This window comes from Tenrec ecaudatus, chromosome 2 (assembly GCF_050624435.1).
Source record: "Tenrec ecaudatus isolate mTenEca1 chromosome 2, mTenEca1.hap1, whole genome shotgun sequence".
Taxonomy (NCBI): Eukaryota; Metazoa; Chordata; class Mammalia; order Afrosoricida; family Tenrecidae; genus Tenrec; species Tenrec ecaudatus.
The window spans coordinates 155,893,604-155,917,677 of record NC_134531.1 but is presented as its reverse complement, the minus strand read 5'-3'; the positions used below and the strand labels follow the sequence as shown (position 1 = coordinate 155,917,677).

Sequence of the window (24,074 nt, the reverse complement as noted above, 5' to 3'; positions counted from 1 at the left end):
ATGATGCCCATCATCATCGTCATCATTTGCAAGTGATCGTATGCGCTTGAACACAGGTCATCCTTGGAAGGGCTTGGTGAGGCACACAGAATGCTTTTCTCCATTTGTCAGAAAGGGAACAGGGGTTTAGGAAACTTAAGTAACCTTTGAGAAAAACATATGGCTACAAAGTTTGGTTCAGATCCGGTAGTTTAATTTTTAATTCTAGGCCCTTAACCATTGCATTTCCTGTGCTGTTTAATAGTCTCCAGATGACACGTTTGTACCTTTGTCACTTTTTTAGCCTACTTCCAGTCAAAGCTGAATCTTGCCATTTCTCTGTGGAAGTGTGAGACAGGCCAGGGTTAGGAACTGAGAGGGGTTTACAAATCACACACCGGTGCACCCGGGGCTTGTTTAGCCTCACGTTAATGCACAGCGCAGGAATAAATGCCGAGCTGCTGACTGAAAAGCCAGAGGTCTGTACCCATTAGAGGCTCCAAGAGAGAAATATGAAACAGTCTGCTTCCATAAAGATTTCCTAGGAAACCCTCTGGAACATTTCTACTCTGGTTATTATGAGTTATTACTGACTTGAAGGCGGTGGGTTTTTGAAGGGAGGAGACTCATAGGAGAAAAAGTTCCAAGTCTTCTCAATTATTTAAAAGTTGCCTATGCAGCACATGAAGGTGAGCGTGATGACGAATTTGCTGTAAGTAAGGTGTGGCTCAATAGTTTTAAAATGAGGGCAAATCTACCTAACATTAAAGCCGAGCTTCCAAGATGGAGGCGCCCCTCTCAAAGGATGCTCCCCTGCTCACAGATGGACGAGCAAGGCACTGGCCGGGCACTACCGCACTTTGAATGCGTACGGCTCCGCACCAGCCTAGCAAGTCTCGTCGCACGCATCAGCCTCCTGAGACAGCTCACTGTGCCTTTTCCAGTCTCCCATTCCAGCGAGCCAGCCACGAATTTTTCCCCTTCCGCTTACCTTGAGAAACCGCCCAAACTGTCCGAGATTTTGCTGTTCCTGTTTTGCCTCAAAGGCCTGCAATAAAGGACAAATAGGAGCTGCCTTTCAACTCAACATTTCCAACGGGGCGCTGTCGATACAGCGAAGACGCTTCGGAGACGACCCATCTGTTTATGTTGCAAACCCCCCGCCCCTTCCCGTGCCGTTGTTGCTAGGTGCCGTCCAGTCCGTTCCAACTCAGAGCGCCCTTGTGGACAGCGGGATGAAACCCTCCCCCCTGGTGCCTTCCTCATGACCTGCCCCCACTTTGCCCATCTCTCTTGTCCTCGATCTTTTTTGCTGCCCCGCTACTTTACTAAGCACAAACGTTCTTTTCCAAGGTTTGGGATCGTTCTCTTGTAGCCACAGGAATGGCCAAAGACTGACCAATTCCTGGGAGGACGAACCACCACAAATGAATGGTTCCGAGGGAGCGGCTGTGTGATTGAGGGGTGCATTAAAGAGACAGGAAGCAAGATGCACAAAGGCTCACCCTTTCCAATAGAGAGCAGAACCAGCATGAGGGAGTGATGTATTCGCTCACAGCCTTGTAGAATCGTGGGCTTGCAGGCCGCTATAAGCGCATAGGTAACAGGAAGGAGTTGTTTTAGGGGCAGCGATGTAACATGAGGGGGATGAGCTAGGGATGTACATGCAATAGGAGGTACTAGACCAGGGGTTCTCAACCTGTGGGTCGCGACCCCTTTGGCGGTTGAACAACCCTTTTTACAGGGGTCACCCCATTTAAAACAGCAGCAAAATTACTGTTATGAAGTAGCAATGAAAATAATTTTATGGTTGGGCTGTGTGTTAATATGGGTAAACTGGAGAAAGAAATCCACAGAAACTCATATATGTATAAGAGAGTTTTATATAAAGGGTAATAATTATACATTAATAAAGCATCCCAACCCAGTCCAGTCCAAGCCCATAAGTCCGACATTAACCCATATATCCGACACCAATCTACAAAGTCCTCCTCAAATTCACAAACCACTGGCAATGATGCCGAATGCAGGATGATCACAGGCCAATGGGTGGAAAGTCTTTGAATCCAGTGGAGGTGTACACATCTCAGCACTGGCAGGGGTCTCCACGTGGCTTCTCCGGGACCCAGGGCTACATCAGGATAGGTCCACATGGCTTTTCCTCAGGGATGTCTCACAGGAAGTGAGTCTTGTCAGCTGAGGCAGAAACTAGCCAATGCAGGCGCCTGCTTGTGCGACCATCAGAGAGCAAGAGACCAGAGAACCGAAAGAACGAGGCTGGCTGAGCTATTTATCTCTCTGCCCTTTAGTTAAACCTCCTTCAATTAATCCCACATGTGTCTAGGCCAGGTTAGCACAATAAACTTTAACTAGCACAGGGGGTCACCACAGCATGAGGAACTGTACTGAAGGGCCTCAGCATTAGGAAGGTTGAGAACCACTGTCCTAGAGACATAGATGTGGGAGGAAGGCACATATATAACCATATGGTGGGGGGGGGGGCTCTGGAGTGAAGATGGCAGCCTAACCTTGGTCATCTCTGAACTGGCTTGACCCTAAGTGCCCCTGCGCTGTTCTCCAGGGGAACAATCTATGATCCTTATCAGGAGGAGTGGGCCCTACTTAGGATGGGACAGAAAATGGGGTCTGATTTGCTATTGATGGCAGACAACTTTCAGCCAAGTAGCCTTTACGCAGTTGACCTTAAAGAGCAGGGGTGTCAAACTGGTGTCCTGCGGGCCACATGCAGCCCCGGAGAGCATTTCGTGTGGCCTACGATGCTCTGCAATAAAATGAAAATGGAAAAAATTGTTATGAAGAGAAGCTTAAGGCCGCCAGTTTGACACGCGTGTTCAATAGTATAGTAAGCAACCATAGCTTGCTGTTGTAAGTGACCATGTGCTCGCAGCAGCTCTCAAAGATTGGCATTATTGTGGGGGCACATTGGGGGGGGTAGCTTTTACTTAGGAGAAGGTGGCTAGAATGCAGCTCCAACTTATGAACCTGAAGGTCTTCCCCTGAGAGCCGGCCTCCCAGACTCTTTAATACACTAGCATTGAGAGTTTATCTACATACACTCTCTTCCCTTCTCCGTTTCCCACAATTCCTGTTAGAATCCTCTATATCTTACTTGTTTGGCCTCACCCAATCATCTGGTGGAAGTCATAGAGAAATGGGCAGCAGCCTCATGTTTAAGCAACTCCCCTTCCCCACAGTAACCCAGAGCTCAGCTACTGTCGCACTTGGGCTCCTGCATGGATGTGGGAGGAAGGGGTGGGTATGGTGTTGTTGTTAAGTGTCATGAAGTTGGTTCTAACTAATAGCAATCCTAAACACAATAGAATGAGACGCTGCCCAAGCCTGCACCATCCTCACGATTGTTATGAGTAAATCCATTGTTGTTCAGTGCGGGGGTGTAGTGCATCCTAACTCTGTAGGTCAAGTGAAATTCTGGAAATCCCTGCACGTTTGTGTCCCCAAGTCTCTGTATCAAATGATCAGAAGAGTGAAGAGTGACAGCTCTAGCAATATTTTTGTTTATAGCCTTTAGACTAGAATTTGACTCAACAACTGGGTACCACAGGCTAGCCAAGTGGACCCATAAAAGTAGCTATCATAATCGGATAGGAGTGATTCCTGTTGGCACAGTAGGTAAAGTTCCTGACTTGTGGCCAAAAGGTTAGCAATTCAAACCCATCCACGGGTTGTCCCTTGGGGAAAAGGAGTGGCAGCCTCCTTCCACATAGATTTACAGCCTAGAAACCCTATGGGACAGTTCTAGTGTGTATGGGCCAAAATATGGTCACTATGAGTTACAGCTGACTCAACCACAATGTGTTAGGGTGGTAATATTATTAAGATAACATTATTATATCAGATAATTACTAATATAAATATTATTAAGCTGATATTCTTATATAAGATAATAATATTAATATTAAGTTCACATACCACTCTTTCTTGGAAATCTTTATGCTCTCTCAGTCTACTCTGAGTTCTTTCATCTTTTTACCAACAGAATGTACCATCTCTATCACTCATCGATTTTTTGGAATTCCTTTTCTCTTAATAGACATTTTCATCTCCATAGGCTGGACACAGCTGTCGTTGCTAGGTGCCTTCAAGTCTGTTCTGACGCACCGTGAGCCTCTGGATGACGTCACATAGCACTGCTTGGTCCTGCACATCCTCACACGGTTCTGATGGCTGAGCCCATTGTTGCAGCCACGGTGTCGATCTTATTCATAACCTTTCTCTTCTTTGCTGCCCCTTTACTTTACCCAGCATGGTCTTCTTCTCCAGCGACGGTCTCTTTTGACAAAGTACTTGAGATGAAGTGTCACCACCCTGGCCTTGAAAGAACATTCTGGCTGTACTTCTTCAAAGTCAGAAGTTTGTTCTTTTGGAAGTCTGTGTTTGTTCTTTTGGAAGTCTGTGTTTGTTTGTTTGTTCTTTTGGAGTCTGTGTTTGTTTGTTCTTTTGGAGTCTGTGTTTGTTTGTTCTTTTGGAGTCTGTGTTTGTTCTTTTGGAAGACTGTAGTACTTGATATATTCTTCACCAACAGTTTAAATGCATCAATTATTTTTGGTCTTCCTTATTCAATGTTCAATTTTTACATGACCATGAGGCGATGGAAAATACCATGGCTTGGGTCAGGCACCCCTCAGAGTAACACCCTTGCTTTTCAACACTTTACAGAGGTTTTGTGCGGCAGACTGACCTAATACAATGTGTCATTTGAATTCTTTCCTGCTATTTCCATGATCATTGATTGTGGAGCTAAGCAAGATGAAATCCTTAATAATTCCAATCTTTTAATTGTTTATCATGAGTTACCTATTGGTCCAGCTGTGAGGAATTTTTTTTCTTTACATTGAGTTGTAATCCATTCTGAAATCTTTCACCTTCATCAGCAAGTGTTCCACATCCTCCTATAGAACTGAGTAGAACCGTTTCTTTGGGTTTCTGAGACCTTAAATCTGTATGAGAGCAGTCAACCTCGTCTTTCTCCTATGGAGCAAGCAACTGGTGGGTTCAAACCACCGGTAGATTCAAATGGAATCACTGTTCTCAGTTCAATTTTGACTCATTATTCCACAGGGGCTGTTTCCAAATTCAACCCACTGTCATCAAGTCAATTCTGACTCAAAGTGATCCTTTAGGGTTTTGTAAATCGTTATGGGAGCAAATAGCGTTTTTCCCTTGAGGAGCAACAGGTGGGTTTGAACAACTGACCTGACAGTTAGCAGTTCAGTGCTTACTGAACAGTACCACCCAAACCACCAGACTCAGTGCTTCTGTGGGTTTCAGAGACTGTAAATTCTGCAGCAGTAGAACCAGTAGAAGAAAACAAACTCCCTGCCATAGTGTTGATTCCAACACATACTAACTGTATAGGACACAATAGCACTGCCCTTGGGGGTTTCTGAGACTGTAACTCTTTACGATACGAGAAAGCCTCATCTTTCTCCTGTGGAGAGGCTGGTGGTTTCTAACTGCTCACCTTACGGGTTAGCAGCCTAACTGATGATATACAGTGATGCAACCAGGCCTCCTTAGAATCAATCAAACAAAAACCCATCAAACTCGCTGCCATCGATTCTGACTCAGGGTGGCCTTATCGGACAGGGCAGAACTGCCCCGGACAGGACTAGGAAGTCTCATCTCCCTTCCGAGGAGAGGCTGGTGATTTAGAGGTGCTAACTTTAGCCACAACAGCTCCTTAGAATCAGTCCCAAAGCAAACTCACTGCCATCAAGTCAGTGCTGACTCAGCGACCCTTCTGTGGATTTCTGAGACTGTAACTGTTTATAGGAGTGGAAAGCACAGTCTTTCTCTTACAGGCCTGCTGCTGGTTTCAAACTGCCAGCCATGCGGATCCCAGCCCAGCGTGTAACCACTACACCACCAGCGCTCCCCTAGAGCCAAGTAGGGTAGGTTGTGCCTCTCACTGTTGCCTGACAATGCAGATAAAGCTGGAAACATGCAGCTCACTTAAATTTTTCGTCTGCCTTTTGATGTTGCTGTGAAGTTCCTACTGGCATTGACACTTACTTGAACCAGGCTTCTCTCCCTCCTTCGGGTACTGTAGCAGCCACCATCAGTGGCAAGGGCTCTTCAGTTGCCCTAGAAACATTCCGCAGACTTGCCTTGATGTTCCCAAGCACACTCCTTAAGGAATGGTGACACTTTTCACACAAGTTTCTCAAAAAGCCTAACCTTAAGCCACTTATCAAAAGGCAGCACAATGTTTATTAACTAACAACTAGTTAAATAACTGTGTATAATATCCACACAATGGCACATTATTCAGCAATAAAAAGAACAAAGTTAATTCCATGATATGGACGACCTTTGAAAATATGTTGAATGCAGAAAAGGCCAGTTACAGAAAAAGTCGCATGTTATGATTACTTTTACATAAAATGTCCAGATACACAACTAGATTAGTGATTGTCTGCAGCTGGGAGCCTTAATGAAGAAAGCCGGTAGTTCAAACCCACCAGCAGCTCTGCAGTAGAAAGACTGGGCATTCTGCAGCTTACGACCTGTACAGAGGACCAAGTGGAGCAGTTCTTCTCAATCACACAGTACCACTAAGAGTCAACAGTGACCCCATAGAGCATAGCAACGACAACAGCAAGGGACTGAAGAGTTAGGGAGGGAACATGGCATGACTGTTAATAGATATGATATTTCTTTTTTGAGTAATGAAGATGTTCTAAAATTGACTGTGAGGGTGGCTGTGCAGTCTCGTTAATGCACTAAAATTGATTGAATTGAACACATTAAAAGGATGAGTTTAAAACTCTTACATGAAGCTAGCAGGAAATAAGCGGCCACAAAGCGAAAGGAGGTAGCAGTAAAATTAAGAGTGCACCGAGCATGAGATTTCCGAACACCCATCACATGGGGAAAGACTTTGAAAAGTTCTTCTTCACCAGAGGGTTGTACTTATCAGCAGCCCATTCCCATCAAAGTACCTATAATTTGATATAGCAGTAATTTCCCTTGCGTTCCCCGCCCCCCTCTTTATCACATATGGTGTATATTCGAGTATAAGCCGACCCAAATATCAGCCGAGGCACCTAATTTTACCATAAAACTGTATTTAAAATATGCTGAAAAACTCAGCTTATAAGTGAATATTTACAGTATCTAACTTTTCCACCTTCTTCTTGACCCCAGCTCTTAAGGGACCACATTCTCAGTGTGTCCAAGACTAAAGAAAATCAGGTACATAGTATTATTCTCTTTGGAAAGGGGTATAAGTTACATTGTAAAGTGTATCAATTGTCATGCACATTGAGCTCCACACCATCTCTTGAGTGTCGGTACCCACCACCTATAATAGGAGAGCATGACATTCAAAGCAATATGAATATTTAAAAGTGGGACTGATTCGTTCAACATCTCCAGGTGTCAGATTTGTCACCTCTTTTTTCATACCCATGGGCTATCGCCCTGCTCAGGGCTGTGTTCTCTCACCTGGACCTACGGAGGCGCCTAACCAATTTCCTGCCCTTGGTCTCCACCTCCTTATTAACTCTTCCACGGCGTGGCCAGAGTTACCTTTCTAAATGCCCAAAAAGCGACAACCCAGAAGATAAGGGCTTGGGCTATAATCTCACGTAGCCCAGGTTTGAGTTTGGACTCCATTGTCTTTCTATCATGTTACCTGAACAATCTACGTAATCTTTCTGTGAATCTGCTTTTCATATAGTCATCATGAAGATTATATTGGATTAGTAAATTACGCACTTAGTCCAGCCACCAGAACATAGTACACATTAAGGAAACACAATTTAAATTTTCATTATTATACTTATGATCAAATTAATATTTTTAATGGGTAGAATTTATAATGGGCAGAAAGGCCACAGACAGATGGCTGCAGAGGTGATTGAATCCAAGTTGAGCAGGCCAGGCCTGTGACTGTTGAGGCGAATGATTTCTAGGCCGTCGATCAGACGGTGGCCCAGCAGTGGCAGGCAGTATGGCAGGTGGTTGGCTTGAGCCCAAACAACTGGAGTCGATGAGCCAGATGCAGGATCCAGATTCAACAACAGCGAAAAAAACAAGCACGCTTTTCCACGGTGTCCACTTACATTGGAAGTAGGTCACACCCCCGAGAAAATGTCAATCAAGTAAGGAAAATGTGACCTAAGTGAGGATTTTGCATCTCACTCATATCTTCTTACAGTCTCTTGGATATTCATAGCAGTTCCCATTGTGGAGAGGATTACATTTTGTTAGGTCTCCTTATGGGGAACTCCTAAGGTCTTAGCTGCTAAACCACTGAGAATCCTGGCCAACCAAGCTGACACAAACCTAACTGTCACAGTGTCTCTGAAGGGACGGTGGTGCTTCTCCCAACTGTGATAGCACATTAAAGGTTTGAGAAAGTTGGTTCAGAAAAGTAATATTCAATAGGTAAATCAAGCAGGACTTTCTGGTGGACTAGGACAAAAATCAGAGCCAAATAAAAGCAAGGATGATTTTCAAGTAAGTTTTGACCAGCTACACTGTTGGTAGTGCGACTTATTGATGTCAAAAAGATAAGAGTATTGGTAGATGAGAATTTGGAGAATAAGTGAAATAAAGATATTGAAGCTTGTGATATCAATCAGATATTCAACTAGATTTGGCAATAAGCGGTCGAATATATGAATCTGGAGTTTGGGCAATGGAAATAAAACTGTGAGTTGTTCCCCTAAAGGTGGGACCAGAGGAACTTACCGAGATCAACCAGAGGAAAAGAAACTTGTTAAGGATGCATATTGAATTTACTCATCTGTAACTATTTGAGGTTAAAGCTCCACTTGATCTTAGCCAAAAGGCCGAGAAGCGATGAGGTTAAAACTCAAAACCCCAACCAAATTCATTGCTGTTGAATCAATTCCAACTCATCGTGACCCCATGGGACAGGGTCAGGGTAGGACTGCCCCTGTGGATTTTGAAGACTGAATCTTTATGTGGGATGAAGGCCTGCTCTTTCTCTAGGGAGCCGCTAAGTGGATTCTATCTGCTGACCTTGCGTTGGTAGCACACCGAGTAGCCCACTACACCATCGGGGTTCCTGTTCTTGAGGTTAAGTATCATCTTATTCATGTTTGTGCCTGATGCGTTTGTCTCAAAAATGCTCAATGAATGCTTCTTAAATTTTTTCCAATTCTAAAAGAAAAAAGGCCTTTTTAGAGGTTTTCCAGTAATTACTTTAATGACCTGGCAACATTTTCGAAGCATGCGGAAGGACAACTCCAGCGTCTAGCACTGGGCGGTATAGGAGACGCAATCCCATGACTGCTATATACAGACTCATCCGCTGTGTTCTCAACCCTGTCCTGATCTTTATCCGCGTAGGGACACGCTGCCGAAGCCTAGCCCCCATACGCATGGACTGATGGTACCACGCCCAGAGCACAGCAGGGCTCTTGAGGCAAAATAGAGAGGGTCTTCAGCGAGCAGCAGCTGCAGGAACATATGGAAGACCAGGAGGAGTTTCATTTCCTTCTGGACTGAAGCCCTTCAGTGTACACAATACCCATTTTCTGAAAGGCTGCATTGGAAACTAACTCTACCTCAATTTTTCTCTGTTGGCTTTAGCAGTATAGTGTTAATATTTTTTTCCTGATCATCTTAATCAAATGAAGTGTTTTATGGTTGTTAATTGCCATCAAGTCACATTCAACTCACGTACAACAGAATAAATCATTGCCTGGTCTTACGCCATCTTCACATCCGTTGCCATGCTTGACTACATCCCTATTGCCAAGGTGTGTTTTGAGGTTTTGCCAGCCTTCTAGGTTTACATGCACCAGTATTCGGTGGTGGCCCGCAGAATTCTCATTGGCTAACTTTGGGAAATAGATATCTAGTTTTTGCTTCCTAGTCTGCAACCTGCCCACCGTGGATGGCTCTGATGGCTCTGCTGGCGGCATAGTTTCCAACACCATAGCAACCCATAAGCCCCCGCAGCATGACAGATGGACAGAAAGGTCAATGCAGGTATTTAAGGATCTTTACAGAATTATACACGTTTCCTTTTTCCTTTCCTCTTGCTACCATTACCATCCTTCACCTGGACAAAGTCAGCATCCTCGTATCTTATCTCCCCGCCTCCATTCTCTTCCCACCATGCCGCCAGAACAACCCCGTCGAAACAATGCTCTCTTAGGAAATCCAGCTGCCAAAATCTTCAGCAGCTTCACTATTTCATACTGAAAAACATGTCTCGACATTCTAAGCCTGGCATTTAAAGTCTCCAACAATCCATCATTTCCCGGAAACCTTTCCAGCAGTAATGCTAGTCAACATTATCCTGGATTGTAATTAATCAAGCCCCACATTTTTTTCCCCTACACAATAGTCATTGGGCTTTTTCTATGCAATGCGTAGCACCTGCTTTTTCCTGCTTCTGCGAAGCGTCACTGGTTTCTCTGTCTGTTAGTCTCCTGCCCAGCCTTCTTCAGGCAGCTCTCAGCAGGATAAGCCCTTGTTTAGTCCTTTGAACTCATTAGTGTTTATTCCTTTAAACCTAATTTTATCAGATAATTTTTCTTGTCATGGAACTGACTTTTGTTTGTAATTTTTATTTAAACATATTGTACCTAGTGAAATATTGCTCAAATGAATAAATGAATTGATCAATCAAACAACAATCCATTTGTAATTAATCCCCACTTCTCATTTTATCCACTGTGTAATCCTAGGGCCTCATGCATTGGGCTTTCTTCATGTTGGGGCTACTTGGACCATAAGATGACCTCATAGGTGACTTTAGAAGACAATGATCAATGGAAGGGCAGATCCAAAGCCTTATAATAGAGTCTGAGGAGCTCATTGAAATGAGAACATTATATCTCTTCACTCACCAAACTTACAAGGCCTTGGAGGTGGTAACAGTTAAACAGTGGAGACATATACTAGCCTAGAGGGTCCTTCTTGGAAGAACTTATAGATGATGCCTGGCAGATTTATAGAAAATCGTCAAAGTAAAGTATATGTGGAGGGGACCATGCAAAAGACGGAGAAGGTGAAGACAGTAGATGAAGCCTTGATAGGAAGAGGGAATGAATCAGAGAATTAAGCACATCCCTTATGGCCAGTGAGTGGCGTAAGGGTGGGAGCACAGGCAGTTTCAGCTATAAAGAACACTCTAGAATAGGTAAGGTACACTCTTAAATCCTTGAAGGACTTCAGCTGGGGCATTAGCTTGGTCAGCTGTCCTTTCGGAAAGATCCTTCTTGATTCGTGTCCAAAGTGGATGGGAGGCGCTGGAGACAGGAAAACACTCCTGAGGAGGTCACTGCAGGCAGCTCAGTCTGTGAGTGGAGTAACTGGCAGTGTCAAAACAATCATCTCTCTCTCTGCTTCTTCTCAGGGCTTCCAAGGCAGTGGTTGAGGAGACCTTACCACGGAGCACCACGCATTAGATACGGACACGTCACACTGCAGGCTAAGAAACACTAACATGGCAGCACCTGTGTGAAGGGGATTGCAAACCAACAGACTCCATTTGGAAAGGAACAATGTCCAAGAAAGCGCGAAACAAGGGCGAGAAGCCCGAGGCGCTCATTGTTGCCCTTCAAGCTGCTAATGAAGACCTCAGAACCAAGCTCACTGACATTCAGATTGAGCTGCATCAAGAGAAGTCCAAGGTGAGTGTGTGCGCCCTGAGGCCACAACCTCCCGGGCAGTGCTGGGCATCCACCTGCACAGCACCCAGTTCGTCCTGCTACCCGCCCTCGTGAGCTCTTTCCTTATTGCCAGAGAAGGCCGATGGGTAGGGGTAGGGGTGGGGGCTTGGAGTTTCGACTGTTCCCCCCATGGGGAGAATGCTAGTGTGGAGCAGGAAGGAACCAACAATGAGAATAGCATGCTCATTCTATGGATCTGTCTCCCCTATGACACCTAGTTCAGGAAGCCCTATGGCAGAAAACGTGTGTGACCCCCACACACCACCTCCCCAACTATCATACCTACTAACACTTAATAGTCATATAGCAAGAAAACATTCTTGACCATCCAGCTAGAAGTCATTAATCAATAAATGCCATTATTCCGTTTTCTCCACCTTATAGTCCCTATTAAATTTTATTAAATGTGTTATAGCCTCCAAAATGGATTCATTCTAGTTTGAAGGCTACTAATAAAAGCTTGAATCTCCCTAATCCATTTGCCTCCTGCCTCAGCTAAACTTTGCACATGAATAAACACACCACCAATGTACAGCTTAGGGAGGATGTTGTTTCAGACCCATGAAGCTAAAGGAGAAGATAATCATTTTGTTTTTGTTTTAAAAAGACATTTCTCTGAGAGTAAAAAGACCGGGCAGTTTTCTTCTCTTTATGCCCTCATTTTTCTCCCTCTAGGTCAAGTATCTGTGTTTCTTCATATCTGTGCCCTGCAGGCACTTGCTGTGTGTGACAATAACCTAGAGGCGTTCATTAAAAGTGGAGATCCCCAACCCATCGCTCAAGTATTCTGCTACGTGTGTGTATGTGTATGTATGTATATGGGTGTATGTGTGTGTGTGCGCACGCGTGCGTGTGTGCGTGCGTGTGTGTGTGTGTGTGTGTATGTATGGTGGTCCCAGTGGTTTCCAGCCTTCACGCTGACACCAGACTCAGAAACTGTTTTCTTTGGGCTTAGATAGTCTGTTTTTCCCCTGAGGCATCAAAGCACATCAAGAGAGGCAACTCCTTTCATTGCAGGATGACAGACTGACTGCATTCCTAGAAAGAATGGCTTCTGTCTGCAGACTAGTACCCATAAATGGTTGCTGGTTAACAGCAAGCAATTCTTGAGACTTCAAAGAAGCATTGGCCACATCACTGCCAATTGTCCACGCTTTCAGCCTTTTATAGTGGGTAACTCTCCAGCTTGAACAAGACCATTTGGCACCGGTGTCTAACCAACAAGCTAAGCACAGCTCCACTGTGGGAGACCAGCCCCCACCTCTGGAATAGCATCTGCCCCAGCCCTCCCCTGTCTACGAGGGCCTTGCCTTCGCCTCTCTGCCAGTCAAATGCCATCCCAGCACAGGAGCCGAAGCAAGGCCTCCCTGCCTGTCAGCAGCCTCCCCTGAAGAGCGCAGGGAGTTGAGAGGGCAAACGAGTCACACAGCAGTTTTCTTATAAATAACTGTGATTGTGTTTGCCAAGAGCCAGGCTTTAGGAGCGAGGATCTGGCGAATGCCGAGATGTGAATTCACACTGTCACGTTTGCTCAGGGACCAGGAGGATAAAACAGCAATTCAGTCACCAGGCAATGGATTAGCTAAAGAAGGAAAACCTTTGGGGCTCTGGGACATTTCTCATTGTTCTTGTAAGACAACTCGTCTAGTTGACATTTACAGAGCATTCCTTGTGTACAGAGCGGGGCCAGAAGTGCTCTGAAGTGATCATGTAAACAGCTACAATCTGTGAAATGTTTACTATCCGCCACCCACTTTAATACAACGGTTTCATGCTGACGGGATCTCAGCGCTTTCGCTTAGCACCTGAGTGACAGGCTAGGGGGCTCCTGAAGTTTCCCTTTTCTCATTTGTCAAACAGGCTGATAGACTCTTCTTCAGTAAAGTGTGTGTGGGTGTGTTTAATTTGAGACATTGGTTTGTGTTAAGCATGGTCTTAAGTTTAATGTGGTTGCGTCAATTCCTCCTCAACACGGCCCTCTGAAATCCTGTTTTACAGATGAGGAAGCTGAGGCCCCATGGGGTGTTGTGGGGTAGCTAATCCAGAGTCACCTGCTAGAAGGAATGAACGGGCTCTTTAGTTTCCCTTCCCTTTCATAGACAACCGTGCTTTTGAAAACTGTTTTGTTTTGTTTTTTTACTAATGATCACAGTCATTCTAACTCCTGAGACCTTCTTGTGTATCAGATTAGAATTGTCCCCCATAGGGTTTTCAGTTATAAATATTTACATTGTCTAGAGAGAGGGGGAAAAAGTGGAATTCGGGGGGGGGGGGAGGCGCACAAAACCTCGAAGCCTTGGTCAGAGAAAAGGAAAGACTATCAGATCTTGGCGTATCATCTTTTACTTCCCCCACACTCACACACATGACAAACAGAGAAGGAGGCACATGTACACAGAGTGGGCACGGGAGTAGAACATTCCAAGTCTTCCTTCCACCCGCTTCCCGCCCCGCCACCGAGTTGATTCAGACTCAGAAAGACCCCCTAGGATAGAGTGGAACTGCTCCTGTGGGTCTCTGAGATGGTACCTTTTTACGAGAGTAGAAAGTCTGGGTGTTTTGAACTGCTGGCCTTGTGGTTAGCAGCCCAACCTATAACCCACTACACCACCACCACGGTCCTCCTCCTCCCGTAGCTATCAGCATTTCCAGTGTGGGGAAATAAGACAAACCTAGACCCAGTCAGCTTCTACAAATGCTCTCTAAGACTTGCCAGGCTCAGCTGGGAACGCAGCCGTGGATACAGGTACCTATGACTGGGTTCCAGGAGCCAGGGCTAGAGGAGGGGATGATGGAAGTGAACGCTCTGTGGTAGACAGCAAGGACCTGACCTGGAACAAGAGCGGCTGGGGTTGGCCTTTGCCCTGTGTGTGCTTATTCTCTCTGGAAAAGCCATCAACTTCTCCAGCACGTCATTGAAGTCCTAACCAGGCCTGACCCTGCTGAGCTTCCACAATCAGAGATCAGACACGTTCCAGGTGGAATGGCCATTGACTCTAGCGCTTCTTATACTTGGATGGTTATCTGACCCTTCAATTCAGCCCTTCTCTGGCCACCTAGTATAAGCAGCTCTGTTGGCTCACTTCTATCTACTGTACCACGTCACCCTTAGCTTTTCATCGGCACTTTGTACTGAGGCTATTTTGTGGCGTTATTCACCTTGTTTATTGCCTGCCCAGGTGATGATACACTGTAAGGCAAAGCTTCCTGTCTGCTCTGTTTACTATGTTTCCCCAGTCAGTGCTTAGAGTACTAAGCATGTAGTAGGTACTCATTCCTACTTAAGTGTATCGACAGGTTTCTTTAAAAAACACTCCCCAACAAACTGTCATGTAAGTATTGTTATATTACTTCTGGAGGTATTAAATCCCAGGCTCAGGGAACGAGAGATCCTCACCCAGATTTGCCTTCTTGGAAAAGCATTCAGAGCCATTAAGCTGTGATCTTTTCCTCTGACTCTTCTGTGGACCGCTGGCAAGGTCACGATTCACTGCTAAACATGCAGAGATTGCTCCGAGATAGGAGATCCGCCCAGTCCTGAGAGCCTGCACTGGCCATGAAGAGTCGGGGTGCCGTGATCTATAGGAGTGGTGTCGAGGCATGTCAGGGGAGGGAGGGAGGAGCACAGCGCAGGATACGGAGGGCAGTGGCAGAAGAGAGAGGAGGTCAGCTCTAGGCTGAGAAGTCAGTCAAGGGCTTCCATTTGTGGAGCAGACCTTAAGACCTTAAGCAAACCAGTTTCAGCCAGCCTGGGAAAAATGCACAGGCAGGTTTACTATTTCTGATTTTACTGAGAAAGAAATTGAGCGTCAAGTAGTTTAACCCATTTGCTACCAGTGACACTACGAATAAAGGAGCCAAAATGGAAATGCTCATCTTCTGTGGGATAGCAGTGATCAAGATAATGCCTGTTCACTATCATACTGGGCTCTATTGCTTCTCAGGAACCCTCAGAGAATCGGCCAATCTTCTCAAGCCTCGCATGGCTGCTCCTGTACCCTCGAGGGGTCAGGCTGTCATTTAGAATTGGATATTTCTTGTTTTCTGCATTCATAGTACTGTTTTCAGTAGATGTATGCAGCTGATGCTGGAAAATAAAAAATAAAATAAAATCCGTTGTAGTTCCCCAGGCTGTGTAAGACTCTGCATAAAAACAATCTTGAGAAAGCGACAGCTCTCCCTTTTTTCCATCTCCCATTTGAGAGGGCTTTAGAGCACAAGAAATACCTGCCATTTACTATAAGTTTCTGCCTCCAGGGACATCCAAGGAAGACAATCCAAGCCAAAGCTTTGCCATCAGGACTTGCCTTGGTACCCTTTCAGCCCTCTTCCTATCTTTGCCTGGGCTGCCCAAGTTTTGATCCTAGGATATCTGAGGTCCCATTAAAGCTCAAACACCATCTTTAGTTTGGCCCATTTTCACACTGGTATTTTCGAAGGCTGGACTAGGAGCAGACAAAGGTGATCTGCCAGATCTCTGTGGGGTCATTGGTAATTCCTTTCTTCTGTCATAAGCATAAGCTTCTTGTAGTAGAATTTTACATTTCTAAGTTTTCCTTTTTGTGTAGCTCTTTGAGGATAGAAGGAATTGGGGGAGTTAGGGCGGTTTATTATATGGAGACCCAATCAGTACTCCCATTCCCCCTGCCCCACCCTCACCTTCTCTTTCTCCATCCACACTAAGTGTATGCTTAAAAAAGGTGGCAATCACTGCCATTGAGTCGATGGGAATGCATAGCAATGCTACAGAACAGAATAGAACAGGCAGGTTTCAGGGACTGTAACTCTTTACAGGAATGGAAATCCTTGCCTTAGAATATATATCTATATGTGTGTATATGTACACATATACACACACATCACATATATAATATAACTAAATACTTAACGTATGTCTAGTATTGTTTGTAGTACATGCATATTATAATATAGTTTATGTTATTGTAAAACATTGCACCATGGTGTTACCAGACCTAACTTGTAAAGACAGAGGGATGAGGATTATCATCAACATCAACCCAAAGTTGATTCCTATGGGGTGGAAATGAGACATACCTGTTTTCTTCAACCCATCGACCAGGTCTGGCACTGGTCAGTCCTCTCTTGGCATTCTCTACTCTTTGCTTGGGTTTGATCATTTGCTATAATTCCCACACAGATCTCACAGTTGTGGGGCTTAATGGAGGAAGTGACAGGTCACAACGCAGGGTTAAGACAAACAGATACAACTCTGGATCTGCATTGTCTCATGGCCTCTGAGCTAGAGTCTAGCCTCTCTGGCAAGTGTTGCAAAGGTCTCTTGCTCCACCAATAATCCTTAACTCAAAAGGCATCCAGCTCTCTTTGCGTGCATCTGCATGTGTGTGTGTGTGTGATAGCAAGCTTAGCAATGTTGAGTGTGTGCAAGCACCCCACTCCATGAGCAAGCCTTCGGACCTAAGGCACTCAGCTCTCTTGTCCTGTGGCTCAGAGTCTCCTGGTCCCCCCTTCTCTCAGCTCCGGTGCAGCAGGTCCTCTGGTGCTGAAGCTGTTTCCCTATTACGCTTCCTGGCCTGCTTGCCGGCTCACGCCTTCTCTTTTGTTCAGCTCTCTCTATCTCCAGGGTTTAGGAAGTTCTCAGTGCAGGGACCCAGTTCAAAAGGACATTTTCTCTTTCTGTCTCTTCTTCCTTCTTTATGGTAAGAAGGTCCTCTCACTCTGGTCTGCGATTGGCTCGCTTTTTTAAGCTTGTGGGGGAACGAAGCTGACTAATCCCTCTCTTTAGGGTTGCTTATTGTCCTGGACTACATGCACAGGGGTTTATACAATTTCATACAACTTATTGTAGCACGCTGTCATTTCAAACCTCTTGGTGGGCCACACACACTTTATTTTCATTTTATTGTTAGCTGCCAGAGTCGGCTGCAACCCCTAGCAACCCCATGCCCAATGGAAGGAAGCACTGCATGGGCCCACTGCATCCTCCCAGTCGCTCCTGTGCCTGAGCCCCTTGATGCAGCCACTGGGCCAGTCCAGCTCATCAAGGACCTTCCACTTTTCTTCTCCCTCCGCTTTGCCACACACAGCATCCTTCTCCAGGGACTAGTCTCTCCTGGCAATAGGTCTAAAGTATGTAAGATCAGCCTCACCCTCCTTGCCTCTAAGAAGCACTCTGGCTGTACTTCTTCCACAAAGATCAGTTTGTCTTGTTAGCCTTCCATGGTACTTCCGATACAGAATTCAGATAGATCTAATCACCCACAGTCTTCCTTATTCAATGTTCAGCTTCAATATGCGTACGGTACAGTAGAGAAAGCAATGGAGAATACTGTGAGTCAGACACATCGTAGTCCTCAAAGAAGCATGTCTGCTCTTCAACACACTGAAGGGGTCCTGGGCAGCAGATTTATCCAATGCAGTGCATCTTTTGATCTCTCGACTGCTGCCGCCATGAGCCTTGATTATGGATATGACCGTGGCCTGTCTCTAAGGTGCACACTCTGCATTAGCCAGCATTCTTTATTGTGCATGAATGCAGAAAGTATTCCTTGGTGTTCTCATCAGAAATTAGAATGATATGGAGACTACCTACATCATACTGAAATGTACTGAAACAAGATTGTAATGTCAAGTCTTTAGAATTGTGTGTAGTTTAGGGTAAGCTGTAGATGAGTGCTAGCTATTAAATGATAGAGAGAATTACTTAAGAGAAGAAAAGTCAATATTGATCAGTGGAAATGTTTTATGGAGAAAAAACTCAGCTCAATCACTTAATACTAGCATCCATTTCAAAGCCTTATTATCTTCAGATTTTTCATTATTATTCAGAATAGGTTTTCATTTTTGTGTGTTTATCCTGCAAATTTAAATTAAGATAAAATGACTTCCCTAGTAGCACATTTTACCCCGTAAAGCATTTCAGAAAACGATACTATTAAAAAGTTTGTATTGGTTCTTTTTTATCCCCCCAAATTGCCAGCCACGTCATTTATATCTCCTTCATAGCAAAAGTATTTTCCCAAGCTTAAAAAACTTATAATAAGAAATCCTAAATCCAAATTAATAAAGGCAGTTCCCAGACAAGTAAATGCAACAAAAAAGACAAGTGTAAGTCTGTTCCCTTGAATTTTATATGATATCGGTGGACTCTTGTAAGTTATGGACAAGAAGGTACAAGTGCTTATTTGTATTTGGTATTATATTTAGGCTTGAAGAACAAGTCTTGATGGTGCTGTGGGTTAGATCTCAGACTGCGAACTGCAAAGTCATCAATTCAAGCCCACCAGCCACTCCTTGGGAGAAGTATGAGACTGTCTGCTCCTGCATATATTTACGGTCTCAGAAAACCCATGTAGATTTGTTGTAAGTTGGAATCAACTCAGTGGCAGTTAGCTTTAAAAATAATTTCCATACATCTGTATCTTCCCCTTTCCCCCTCCCCAAAGCATCTTCATTAGGAGCCATAGGATCTCTATGAGTTGAAATTGGCTTGATGGCAGTGGATTGGGTTCCTCTCCAATCTACACATGAGATTCAACCACTGACAATGTGGTTAGTAAACCAATGCTTAACCCACTACACTACCAGGTATCCTGGATTTTTTAGCAGGCAGGTAAATAAGATCAGAACCAGGCTTTTTAAAAAAATACTTTTATTGGGGGCTTTTACATCTCTCATCACAATCCATACATTCATCCAGTGTGTCAAGCACATTTGCACATATGCCGCCATCATCATTTTCAAAGAATTCTCTTCCCCCTTGAGCCCCTGATATCAGCTTCCCCCTTCCCCCCCCCCCCCGCCAACCCTCCCTCATGAACCCTGGATAAGTTATCGATTATTTTTTCCATATCTTACATCGTCCTCCCTCACCCCTCACCCACTTTTTCATTATTCATCCCCCTGGGAGGGGTTCTAGATTGATCCTTGTGATTGAGTACCCTTTTCTCTCCCCACCCTGCCCTAATCCCCCTGGCATCTCTACTCTCCTTGTTGGCCCTGAGGGGTTTGTCTATCTTGGATTCCCTGTGTTGCAGGTTCTTATCTGTGGCAGTGCGCATGTTGTGGTCTAATCCCATTTGTAAGGTAGAATTGAGGTCATAATTGTGGGGTGAAGGAAGCACCAAAGAGCTAGAGGAAAGTTGTGTGTTTCATCGGTGCTATACTGCACCCTGACTGGCTCATCTCTTCCCTGTGACCCCTCTGGGAGGGGATGTCCAATTGTCTACAGATGGGCATTGGGTGTGTCCACTCCATGCCATCCCCCAAACCCCATTCATCTTGGTTATGATTTTCACAACCGGGCTTTTTAAGAGACTATCTAAAATAGTGTGGTGAAAGCTGGGTACATTTTAAAGGACCCTTCGGGAACTTTAGTGTGACCCTGCCCAATAGAAATACAAAGAGGCTTCAAAAATTTATGGACAATGTATATTATCTTTTCATTCATTTTTCCCATGAACTTTGTTTAAGCCCCCTGGGATAATTCCAGCTACCATCGTGAGCCATAAATGTGGCCGTAAGCTTTCTGGTAGCCCCAATTTAAAGTAAGTCAGAAGAGCTAGGATTACGTTAACAAGACAGCTGACGTCATCTAATTAATCAAAGACGTAATTTCAACATGTGATCATTCTAAAGGAGCACAACAAGTAGATGGGCATCTCCTGGCAGAAGGTTGGTGGTTTCAGCCCACCCAGCGGCCCCACGGGAGCAGACCTGGTGGTCTCTCCCTTCAAGGATCACAGCCTAGAAATTCTCGTGGGCCCATTCTACGCTGTCACGTGGCATCTCTGAGTTGAAATCAAACCAGCAGCACCCAATAGCAGCAATCAATATACGAATCATTCCGGAGATATGTTATATGATTACATTCATACTGGGTCTTCGAACTGGCTATACAGTTTACTCTTACAGACTTCTGAATTTAGGCTTGCCACGTGGCACATACTCAGTGTGGCTAGTCGTCCGTACACTGGGCTGCTGCCTTGGAGCCTGTGCGAGAATGGGCATCCAGGAAGAGATCTCAAGCCTGAGCAGGAGGTGAGAGCAGAGGACAGGATGCCTGGCTGGTGTGTTTCCCCACGTGTGCATCTTTTAGAAAACTATCATGGGAACACTTGCTGTATTTTAACATAAAATATTCATAAAGGGTATGCAAGTGTAGAAAATGATGTTCCAGCGAAAGGTAAGTCAACTGTTAAGGTAAGTAAAATCTCAGGTGCTTTATATTATCCTTAGGATGTTCGTTGGGTCATCAAAAGGCCCTCAACAGTTATTTTGTAAAATTTACTAATATTACAAAAGGTGGTTTCTCAGTTTCACTCAGTTCGATATTTATTACCCCAGTTGCTTTCAATTGTGCTCTTTTTCAGTGTGTGTGTGTGTGTGTGTGTGTGTGTGTGTGTGTGTATGAGAGAGAGAGAGAGAGAAGGGTGGGGCAGACAATAAAAAAAGAAACAAAAGACGGGCCCACAGTCTGCTGAGAAGAGCTGAGAGGATGATGGAACAGGACCACTAAGGCTTTTTCAGGCCGCAAATGCAAGCCCCCACCCTAATCTCTTGACCCGCAGGCAGATAAAGGCAGTGTCATTGCTAATCTGTGAGGATTACCTAGATTATCACTAGAAGTGAAAACGCGAGTGCAGAGATGTACAAGGTTAGAAGGAATGCTTTATAAATCGCTCGGAGTATTCGTGGTGGGTGGGTGGGGGGCGTGTAAAGATGAGGGGCAGGGTTGCAAAGAGACCACCGTGGAGCATGCATAAATAGCAGCAGTCCCCAAAGGCCTTTAGGACCCCCTGGGTCGTGCAAACCGGTTAACGCATTCTGCTGCTAACTGGAGAGTGAGAGGTTGGAGTTCATCCAGAGACACTGCCAGAAAACTCAGCCGATGGAACACACAGTCTTCCTCAGACACACATGGGGTTAGCATGAGTTGAAGTCAACTTTGTGACAACTGATTTCAATCTCCTTTGATAGCAGAGGCCCCAGTGAACGGTGAACATTGTACTAACATTTGAGGACAGAAGTCAGTTGCTCTTAGTTGCGGTTTAGGCCGCATCACTCATCTTCGTTCTTCACCTTCCTCTCTTGCAGCTTCAATTTCTCCTCCAAAATATACTGAGAGACTAGGGAACACGCTTGGACATGCACTCATTAGTCTGAGTCATGCTATCGGACTCTGATTTTTCCTGCCATGCCTCCACTTGCCATTTGTCTCTAGCTGGGGATGTGAGCTTTAAAAAGCCTTTCAGGTGACCCGCTCTGGACTCTTCCACAGCAAGGATCCCTGGTGGCAAAGATGGCCAGTCAAAACCAAACCCACTGCCGCGGAGTCAATGCTGTCTCCTAAAGACCCTCTGGGACAGAGTAGAACTAGCCCGTTAACCGCCCCCCCTCCCCAAGTTGTAAGTATTTATAGAAGCAGACTTCCATGTCTTTCTAGGAGCTGCTGGTGTGCTCACCAACCTATTGGTTAGCAGCTGAGCACTGGAGCGGCAGCCTGGCCGGGGCTCCTTCCCAGAAAAGCTGCAGCCCCCGAAAACTGTGTGGACCAGCTCTCCTCTGCCCTGTAGGGTCACTGGGAGTTGGAATCGACTGGAAGCGAGTTTTGTTTGGTAGTATGCCCCCAAGCCAAGCCATTTGAACACTGTTTCTTTGCTGCTTTCCTGAAATCTTGTTGAAATGCCCATTCTGACTCTTGCGCAGTTGGCCAGGCCCCATGCTGGCTGGTGCTCCTCCCTGCAGACCCCACACCCGGAGTAAGAAGGCCCCAGGGTACCGAATGTTTGTCTGAACAAAGTAGTCTGTCTGTCCTCCCACATTTCCTTCTGTTGCCAGTGTGTGCACAGCATTAAGGCCGTGGCTCCCTCCCCGGGGAGCACCCAGCAGCCAGTCGTGTGGTTTAAACATCACAGTTACCCTGAGCATATCACAATGGCAATCCTGCCCCGGGAGCACACCTTCCTGCGAGGCTCACTTCTGTGTCTCCTTTCCCCTCGCCGCCTCCAGGTATCGAAACTCGAAAGAGAGAAGACTCAGGAGGCCAAGCGGATTCGCGAACTGGAGCAGCGCAAGCACACAGTGCTGGTGACGGAACTGAAAGCCAAGCTCCACGAGGAGAAGATGAAGGAGCTGCAGGCCGTGCGGGAGACGCTCATCAAGCAGCACGAGCAGGAGATGTCCAGGACAGTGAAGGTGCGCGACGGCGAGATCCAGAGGCTCAAGTCGGCGCTGTGCGCGCTCCGGGACGGCAGCAGTGACAAAGTAAGGACAGCGCTCACCATGGAGGCCCGCGAGGAGGCCCGGAAACTGTTTGACGCCGAGCGCCTTAAGCTCTTACAGGAGATCACGGACCTAAAAACTGCCAAGAAGCAGGTGGACGAGGCTCTGAGCAACATGATCCAAGCGGATAAGATCAAGGCAGGGGACCTTCGCAGCGAGCACCAGTCCCATCAGGAAGCCATCTCGAAGATCAAGTGGGAGTCGGAGCGGGACATTCGGAGACTGGTTAGTAAGCCCGCAGCTGGGGGCAGAGTCCTGCACTCTGGGGATTTCCTTACTCCATGGGCCTTGCTTAACGAGGGGTCCCAGCGTCACAGCCTTAAAATAGGTTTTTGCCTTTCTTCTAGTACTTTATCCGAAAGCCACCATGGGTAGGGAGGCAGTCAGGAAGACACCTGAGCAGAGAAGCAGGTAGGTGGGTGGACAGGCGGTGCTGTCCAGAATGGGAAAGATTTTTGTCACCTTTCTCCTAAAAGTTGGGTGCTCCCAGGCCCGCTGGCCACAAGAGAGATTGTGTGTTCAGTGATTCCTGCGCCCTGAGATTTCTATAAAAGATATTCCAAAATTATGAACGCTTCCAAAGCATGTTCTGTGGGGTCCCAGGTTTTTGTAGACTTGCCCAAGTAAGGGATGTTCCTCCCAAGACTTCCAAGATTTCTGAAAATGACAACCACCTGGAACATCGTGAGTGATTCATTAGCCTTAGAACCACATATGGAAAAAATAAATAAAATTAATAGCAGCTCTACCAAGCCTCCAAGTAAGCTTCCAAACAAGGACCATTTTTCTAAAAATGAATGGCCTTCCTAAGTAGCTTGTATTTCTATTAACATTTCCAAAGAATTTCTTCATTTCAAACATGTGTGATCAAAAGCCACATGGGCCCCAGCGTGCTTAAAAGTCAGTCAAATATAACCATTTTATGAAAGTTATAGTGTCCTACATTGATTTAATCCAATTAATCTCCAGGGAGCACATCCGATCATCTGTACACAACAGTTTGTATTTGTTATATAAGCTTAGCAGAAGTCAATCAAATTACCCTTCTCCCTTTCCAGTCACATACCTTAGAATGTATACTGTGCTTCTCTAAGAACTATAGAAAAAAAATCCACTTTCCCACTGTGTGTGCAG

At 45.5% G+C, this 24,074-nt stretch overlaps 1 protein-coding gene across 4 annotated transcripts in view; it reads left to right on the top strand.

Annotated features, from left to right (window-relative positions):
- JAKMIP2 (janus kinase and microtubule interacting protein 2) overlaps window positions 1-24,074 on the top strand; it is a 213,939-nt gene that overhangs the window by 126,547 nt on the left and 63,318 nt on the right. For all 4 annotated transcript variants that reach the window (XM_075541784.1, XM_075541783.1, XM_075541786.1 and 1 more), the window contains exons 2-3: window positions 11,363-11,639; window positions 22,668-23,165. In XM_075541784.1, the coding sequence (XP_075397899.1) occupies window positions 11,511-11,639; window positions 22,668-23,165 (627 nt within the window). In that variant the 5' untranslated portion in view covers window positions 11,363-11,510. The remainder of the gene's footprint in view (window positions 1-11,362; window positions 11,640-22,667; window positions 23,166-24,074) is intronic.